Consider the following 9,372-nt stretch of genomic DNA (forward strand, 5'->3'; position numbering starts at 1 on the left):
CTACATAGCAGCTTTTCTAGAAAACTACTGATGTATACAAAACTGAATGTATTAATAAAAATGTTAGGTAATACCACTGAATTGACAGGCTTGAGGTTAAAGGTGAAAATATCTATAAATTGATAACCATCAGCATTATAGTGAAGAATATCATTTCTTTAAATAATTATTTTTAAGATAATAGGATATTAAGATTTACTGATACACTGATCTAAAATGAGTCATCTTTTGCCTTTTCTTGGGAAATAAAAGTTATGAGAATGGAATATTTTCAGCTATTTCATTTGAAAACTAATTTTACATTATCTGTAATCCATTTGAATTCCTTTCTCCGTGTATATAACATATGACATTATGTGGTACAATAAATATAAAAACACATGAATATGCGAAATCAAAACCTTATTTATTTCTACAAGTTTTTCCCATATAAGAATGCATTTCATTTTTAGACATTTAAAGTTTCAGGGTTCTTTCTTTTTTGTAAAAAATACAGTACAAGGTAATGCAGATATCAAGAAACCACTTTTTAAAATAAAGCACACTGTTACAGTAAAATCATTTCACATTCTATATTAATAAAACTGTATGGTCAATATGGTGCTCTTTCCAATGAAGCTAGAATTCTCTTTCTTTCCTCTGCTATAGGCATATATGGTTTTATTCCATCTTGTCTTCTCTGCATCATAATCCCATGCTAGAAATGAAGAAAAAAAATACACTATGATTAAATCCATTTTGCTATTAGCAAATAAACATTTAATACATTTACATATTTAGTTCAGCAAATCAAATACTTGCTGTATAGTTTGAGAAGACTTTCTCCATTAAAATAAATGTTATCTTTGTCATTTAGAGTATGTATTTTTGAAATACTGTTTCAACATCTGTAGAAGATAAATCACTCTGCTTAAGATACCCAGTCATCACTCAATAGTTTGGAGATGGAACTTGGCCATTCATAGAAATGTGAGTCAGGAGAGTTTGCACGACAGAACTATACAGAAAACATCATGCTTTGACTTTCTCTTTATATGCATAGACACTGATTTATATACATGGACACTACTAGAATGAAGCCACAATGTGGTTAGGCCTAGAGGCCTAGATTATGTCAACAATCTACCAGAAGAGTCACTTTTTTAAAATAAAAAGGGAACTAGTTTGGTAGATTTTAGTTGAACAGAGTGGTATAACATCAGAGTATGCTCAGCTAGTTTTTTTCACATGGGAATAAATGAATGCTTTCACCCATAATATTAAGTGAAAGAAAGACAACCTATCTGGGAAAGTGGCCATATTTGGACTTCTGAGAGCATGTGATGGACATATTAAAGAATGGTCTCAAAGCATCAATTCATCACAACTAAAATTAATGAGATTCTTTCACCCCTTTGCTTTCTTTTTTAGTAGGTATGAATATTTTCCAAGCAAGCACTGGGATACACCCACCCATCATTATTTATATTTTAAGACCTGGATATAAAGAATGTGTTTGTTCTGGTCCATGTCTAAAAGATTCATACTATCACTTGAAATAATTTCCTGGATCCCCTATGAGGAATGGGTAGAGGCACTGTCCCAGTATTCCAGCTGGTAGTGATAAGCAGTCAAACCCCTAATCACTTTTTTATAGGATACCATAGGCTTTGCATTGTTTCCTATGTAATTTAACTTCTATAGGAAATCGCTGGGGCAGGTGATTCATTAATTAGGTTGAGGGATTAAGATAAATATCCAATTACATATTTTCACCATGGGCAAAGCTGAAAAGTGGTTGTTATCATTAACTGTGTCTGGAGGATGGATAGGAAAAAATAATCTAAAGCTAAATATGCGTAAAGTATTAAATATTGTTCATTAAAAAGCATCCCCTGTGTCAACTCTTCTTCTTTTACATGATAAAGCAGATGCAACTTCCAAAATTATCTCATGTTTAGAGAATTTCACTCGCTGTTTTGAAATGGATGGCTGTTTAAATCAAATAAATAAATAAATCAGGTTGTTCAGTAAATAAAGGCTGGGATTAAGAGAGCCTCTCCCCAGTTTCAACTAATGGGGCAACTACAGTCCTTTATTGGATCAGCCAGCACAAGTAACAGTTACACACACTCTTACCAGCTTAAGATTGATTTGTTGCAGCACGTTCTATAAGGTTTCTTTTAAAAGCTTTCTGGAAATGTCCATTGGTACAGAATGTAGTCATCCACTTAACATTTGAAAGCCAGGTCAACAGCATCTCAGATATATTGCAGGAAGTGCATTGGTTGCCAATTTGTTCAAATTGATGGTTTTAATTATAAAGCTCTATAGTTCTTTATCTTCCGGACCACCTTTTCTGAATAGAAAATTTCCATTCTGATGCATTCAACCCAGAATGAGATATTTCAGATCCCAGTGTCAATGAGAAGTGAACAAGAAGGTAAGTCTTATTGAAAGTACACTATCTCTATAGACCAGTCTGCCCCTGAGGTTCAAAGAACCAAACAATATTAGCATTTAGTATGACAGTAAAAACCATTTTCTCCTGGACTTGGAAATTATTTACTTGATTATTTTAATTTACTGTTTATAATGAATATGTATTTTAATTTATCTTAATTTTTACTATTTAAATTTTAATCTGAAGTAACTGACATTTTGTTAGATTCTGTGGCTATGAAGATGATGTAATGTAAATTCATATAAATGATGCAATAAATTTATTTATTTATTTATTTATTTATTTATTTATTAAACTTTTATACCGCCCTTCTCCCGAAGGACTCAGGGCGGTGTACAGCCAAGATAAAAGCAATAAGTATACAAAGTTAAAAAATCAATTTAAAATACCTATTCAATAATGGCCGAATTAAAACCGTCAAATTGACCAACCTAAAATACCCCATATAAAATTACAGAAAATTTAAAAATTTAAAATTTAGAAATCTAAAAAATCTAAAAAATCAGTCCAGTCTTGGATGAATAAATAAGTTTTTAATTCCCGACGAAAGGTCCGAAGGTCAGATATTTGGCACAAACCGGGGGGAAGGTCGTTCCAGAGAGTAGGAGCTCCAACAGAGAAGGCCCTTCCCCTGGGGGCCGCCAGCCGGCATTGCTTGGCGGACGGCACCCTGAGAAGACCCTCTCTGTGAGAGCGTACGGGTCGATGGGAGGCATAAGGTAACAGCAGGCGGTCCCGTAAGTACCCGGGCCCTAAGCCATGGAGCGCTTTAAAGGTGGTAACCAGAACCTTGAAGCGCACCCGAAAGACCACAGGTAGCCAGTGCAGACTGCGCAGGAGTGGCGTTACCCGGGAGCAACGTGGTGCTCCCTCAATCACCCGCGCAGCTGCATTCTGGACTAGCTGAAGTCTCCGGGTGCACCTCAGGGGTAGCCCCATGTAGAAAGCATTGCAATAATCCAGGGGAGAAGTGACGAGAGCATGAGTGACCGTGCATAAGGCATCCCGGTCCAGAAAGGGGCGCAACTGGCGAACCAGGCGAACCTGGTAAAAAGCTCTCCTGGAGACGGCCGCCACATGGTCTTCAAACGACAGCCGTCCATCCAGGAGAACGCCCAAGTTGCGCACCCTTTCCGTCGGGGCCAATGACTCACCCCCAACAGTCAGCTGCGGTTGCAGCTGACTGTACCGAGATGCCGGCATCCACAGCCACTCCGTCTTGGATGGATTGAGTCTGAGTCTGTTTCTCCCCATCCAGACCCTTCGCAATAAAGCGAAGGTTGGAGACTGGACGGTAATTACCCAAAATAGCTGGGTCCAGGGAAGGCTTCTTGAGGAGGGGTCTCACCACCGCCTCTTTCAATAATCTGACCCTTTAATATTGCCAGCCTTTTTGAAAAATTGATAGAGGCAGAAATAGATAAGAGACAGGTTAAAGCTTTATTTCTATTTCCTTCCCTGAAAAAATTTACTTAAAATCCTTTCAAATCTACTTACCCAAAATTTTCGGCAACTTTTATACTTTAAAAAAAAGATTGCACACATATCCTTATCGGATTGATTCACTTCCAAACACTTTCTAGAAGCATCGCTTTCCTTGAATATGAAAGAAAATAAAATATAAAAACCTAATAGTTGATTTTCACAATTTGGAAGAATGCCATCTTCATTTGTTGAAAGGCAACTAAACAATAAGGCAAATTACAAATAATTATGTTAGAATAAAATCCTACTTAAAAGTAGGTATTGCTATCTGTTTCTTCAAAGTATTAATCCAAGACATTAAAACTAATTTTAGGTTAAAAGTTAAATCTATATGATATTTTGTAAATATTAAGATAATAGGTATCTTAAAATTTTCCCAACGAAAAAATATTATTACCAAGAACTGCAACCAAATTTGGTAAGGATGCAAACTCTTTGCCTTTTTTTAAATTAAAATAGAACTGATAATCTAAAAGATATACCAGAATCCCAAGAAATAAGATAATTTCCTTATCTGACTAGATAGTTTTAACAGCTTGCTCAAAGGTTTTGTAACATCATATGATATCACCTATAACAAATCACAATTAAAATTTAGAAAGAAGCTACATCTTCAACTGAATTACTTCTCAATTCATAGAAAGGAGTTGGGAGATAAAAAAAGTAAGGCAAGCTGAACTCGGGAAGTGGTATTTCTTTGCAGAGCCAAAGCAAATGCATAGCAGAATTTCCTTCATAGAGCTTATAAAAGAGAAAGAAAAGAAACACGGAATTCTTGTTGCTGAAAAACAGTACCATAACAGTACTGAACAACCTATATTTTATTTGTATATATACCAGACTTAGGTCAAGTTTTGTATAAAGATTTTAAAAAGATTTTAAGTTGTTAAAATATAGATTACAATAGCCAATAAAAACATGGTAACTTCAAAAATTTTAATAAAACTATTCTTTAAAAAGATACAGAATAATAATTAGTATGATTATTAGTATTTAAAGTTGTTAGATGTAATCAGGATTTTGTTTCAAACTACTGAAATTCAGAAGTTTTTCCAAGCCATTATGATTTTGCAGTTCAACAAAAATAAACCCAGAACACAGTAGTTACAGAATCCCGTAAATATCAGCCATCAATATTCTGGTCTGTCTGCTATCCCAACATATGATAATCTGCTGTGGTTTATATCCCACCTGTCCCAACTTTTTACCTTCCTTCTCCTGCCACCCTTGATGTCCCAGCACAGCATATTCTTTTCATTCCAGCATCTCCTCAACTGCCACTGGTTAGGTCTTCAAAAGCTGTTGCCAAGAAAATCCCTTTTCAAAAAAAAAACAACACCTCTCAGCCCTTCTCTGAATCACACTTACCTGGACCAATGTTTCTAAAAGAACACAGCCCCATTTCATTCTACATATAAACTAAGATCCTGGAATTTATGTCTCTGTTTGGACACAAACTATCCATAGTAAACTGCTGTTTGCTGTATTTTGCACATTCTTATGTAAAGCTACACTTCAGAAAAATAAATTAAAAACTCATAATGTCCATTTATAAGAAATCAACTTACCTCTAAACATGGATTAATGTCATGATCCTGCAATCGGCGTTTTTGGGACATAAAGTCAGTATTGTATTGTTTTTCTGTGTGTTTTTTTTTTCCTTTTAAGGACAACACCTAAAAAAAGGCAATTTCAACAAATCAGGACAGCTTTTGTCTTAACAAAACTTTAATACTTTTCCTAGGGATTTGTAAATAATATTTTAAGAAAAGAAGGTACATGTTTGTAGAAAATTTTGAATAATAAAATGTTTTTGCTTGCAAATAAGTATAATGAAAATCAGCATTAGCATCATGTTCATTAAGCATATTATGTATTATTATGTATTATTCATTAAGCATATTATGTATTCAGTATTATTTTTAAAAAAACCTGGTTTTATGAGGTTTAACATTACTTTGAAAAAAGCACAAAGTTCTGAAAAATAATTTTTACTTAAAAATTGGAAAATAATGTGGCAATAGGTGACAATTTTTTAAAAAACAAATAATCTGTAAAGTAAATATGATATAACTTCGAAACTGCCAAAGTTGGCTGAAGTGAAGCATATTTCAGAGACAGATCTGATTCCAGAAAATCTGCACTGGCATATTTCTGAAAGAAATATAAAGAAGAAATAATTTTTGCCCATCCCAAAGTTAGGAATTTACAATTTTCCACAGAGTATGGCTATCACATATGAATTTATAGGTAAGCGGTCAGAACTAGGTCAAACATGTCTATAGGTGGTTCAGGTAAGTCATTTGAATATATTTCTATAATCATGGTGTGGGAGGGGCAATACAAGGCCTATTTTTTTCTACACAGCATTAACTGGGGCCTTGGGCTAACAGTTTTAAAAGCTATGAAATAAAAATATCAATTGCAATAGATATTATAGGGGAAAAAATCTGGATTTCTTATTATTCCTGAGAATAAATTTTAAAAAGAACAAACTTTCTTAGCTGATGTTTCCTGTCACTCTATCTATTATTTCTTACAGAATGGCTTTTCAGTGACAATTAAGGGAAAGACAAAGCACAATGAGGATGATTTCCAAACCAAATCAATTGTGGCTAGCTTTTCTTCTGCTGTATATCTGCTGTATATTAACTAAAATGCAGCAAGTTATAATTTGATCTTTGAAATGCAAAGCAGTAAGAAATTTTCCAAGCTTTAGTATCTAAATTAAGAATACATTTTTTAAAACTCTGTTACATTCATGTTGCAGAAGAGCCATGTTACCATAGTCAAAATTCAGAAATAAAGAAAAGATTATAATTGTCAATAAAATTTGTTGAAAATCTACTACCAGATTCCTATACATGGTATACACAGGAGACTAGCAAGGGAGGAATTATGCACAGCATCAGTTTATAAAGTTTCTGCATAATCACAAGAGGACAAAGTCCTATCCCCTTGAATGCAGTTGACTCTTGTCTAATTTTATCCAAGTGCAAACCCTTTGTTTGAGAGTGCATAGGCTTGAGAAATGAATCAGTAGTTTTGAACTTTCACATGTGGACCTGCTTGCTTGAGCTTGACAATACAGCACTCTTCAAATGGGACAACATATATAACTTAACTTTGACACCTCAGATAACATAATATAACTCAACTCAACATAACAAATCAAGTAACAGAGTACTGGCAATCACTTAAGAAATATTGCCTCCCTCCAAAAAAAACCCACCTGGAATAATCTGTCAAAGTCAAGGGTGACTTTAGGGATCACACATACCTACACTGATTTGAAAACAAACTTCAAGATGTGGATTTACAGCCTAATCTTTATTTGTGTGATTGATCTACCTCAATCCTTATGATTCTTACAACATTTATCTGCTGACATTGGTCATTTCTTCATTTCAAAATAAGGAAAGACATTCATGTATTTTGGACACTGGCTCTGGTAAAAAAAGGAGGCAAATTGTGCTTTTAAAAAAAATTTCTATGATAAAGCAGTATACAGACTAGACTTATCTATGCAGTAAACAATTTATGTGAAATTTGCAGTCTAATCCTATGTAGGTTACATTAAGTTCAACATGGTTTACTGTCAGATTGCTGAAATACTTACAGCTTATATTTAAAGTTCTGTATTTTCTTTAAATGTTACAAAATATAACTACTAAATATACTAACAACTAAACCATAGCATGTGAGAACTCTAAAATATCTGTAACTTCTTTTTCTGAAATATAAGATATAGTAAGTTTACAGCCTTTCTACCACCACAAAATAGTTTTTCTTTTTGTGTCAGACTCAGGCTAAAGCACTTTGTATTCTACATCTTATATTAGAAAATGAATCCTTTATTAAATGTTTCCTCCTTGGTGGAAATATATGCAGACTGAGCTCTGTTAAATTGATGGCCATTCTATTAGATCTCTGTGCATATAGGAAAAATGCCTATATTCCCAATGATTTAAAAATGGTAATAGCAAATAGCAAATATTCCTCCCAAAAATTGTTGCAAAAGTTAAGTTTGCAAATTAATGAAGTGGCCCCAACACTGAAAATAAATTCCCAAAACCACTTTTTTTCCAGGTCTATATATGTTTTTGCATTAACCTTTCTGGTTAGACTTGGCAAATACTCTTAAGAATACAATTCAATACAATAAGAATACAATACAAAATACTTTTAAGAATACAATACAAAAAAATACAAAGATTCCTTGAGTCTACTTTAACCCTAATGAGTTAATAACACTTCCTTGTTACTTTTTAGACAACAGTATATGGAAGTGATCTTATTCTAGGATTTACAGCCCTGGTATTTTCTATTAATCACTCATCTAGGTATATACTTATAGATTCAACAATGTTTTCAAGATTAGTTGAGGTACAAGTCAATGGTACCCATCTCTACCTGCCAAGCTCCAACTGTCTAGCAGATGTATAAAAAACCTTCCCATCGTTGTATACATTCCTATGTATTCTTCTATGATAGCAGTTTATGGAAGAAGCAGTTTATGTTCCTAGTTTTAGTCACTCCTGTTAATTATTAATAGTTTCTAATATCTTTACATCTTTGCTTTTAATTATATTGTAAGCCTGCCGGAGTTGCTTGGATGGCTAAATGGGCGGAACATAAATGTAGTAAATGAATACGTTCCTTCCGTAGCATACTTTCCAATGAAAAGTTTTCGGGAAGTCTATAAACACAAAGGAAACAGCTGTCTCTGAGCTTCGAATCCAACTTTCCGTACAATTCAATGGAGTACACCGCCACTCTCAACAGAAACCGAGAAGGAAGAAGAGCGGGTGCAGAAAGGCTAATTCCGAACCCCAAATCAGGGGAAAATTTGGAAGGAAGATTGAGCCTCCGTCGACTGGACTGCTCCCGGGGCCTTCCCATGTAATTTAGGCGACAGGAACCTGGAGCATCTTGGTGAGTAGCGATAATGACCCCGTAAAGTCACTCCGGCCCGTTTGTGGACTACCCCGAAAGAAAAGCGAATCTAAGAGAGTCGGGATCACCGCGACAAGAGAAAAAGCCTTCAGCACCTGAAACGGACCGGGGCGGGGGAGGGGGAGAGAGAGCGAGGCCCGCTTCGGCCACCTTTCCCTCAAAGCTCCTTTCGCCGCATTCTTCAGTCTCTTCAGAGCCGGGGGCAACGTCTCTGTCGGACGCCGCGAAGCCCCGAGAGAAAGGTAGCTCTAGCGAGGACTATCTACACTGGGCGAAGGCGCCCCATGCAACTCACGACGCCGCTCCGCAGCGGATAACTCACCTCGGCCACCATGAGGGAACTCAATCCGAGGGCTCGTCTCGAATTCGAAAGACGTCAGCGGCTTGGGCAACAACCTTATAACTGGCGCAGCCTACCCCATTTCTGGCCCCGCAGCCCGGTGGAAAATGACAGCTCCTTGACCCAATGGATGCGGCCGAAGCTCTTT

The 9,372-nt window shown here is 35.6% G+C and overlaps 1 protein-coding gene across 1 annotated transcript; it reads right to left on the minus strand.

The window, feature by feature from the left end:
• Positions 1 to 385: 385 nt before the first annotated feature.
• CHCHD7 (coiled-coil-helix-coiled-coil-helix domain containing 7) lies at positions 386 to 9,361 on the minus strand. The gene is made up of 4 exons (XM_058174990.1): positions 9,207 to 9,361; positions 5,497 to 5,604; positions 3,941 to 4,039; positions 386 to 697 (listed from the first exon to the last, which is right to left on the minus strand). The coding sequence occupies exons 1-4, from the start codon at positions 9,216 to 9,218 to the stop codon at positions 593 to 595; spliced, it is 324 nt and encodes a 107-aa protein (XP_058030973.1). The 5' UTR covers positions 9,219 to 9,361; the 3' UTR covers positions 386 to 592.
• Positions 9,362 to 9,372: the final 11 nt, after the last annotated feature.

The sequence above is a fragment of the Ahaetulla prasina genome, chromosome 3 (genome assembly GCF_028640845.1).
Source record: "Ahaetulla prasina isolate Xishuangbanna chromosome 3, ASM2864084v1, whole genome shotgun sequence".
NCBI lineage: Eukaryota > Metazoa > Chordata > Lepidosauria > Squamata > Colubridae > Ahaetulla > Ahaetulla prasina.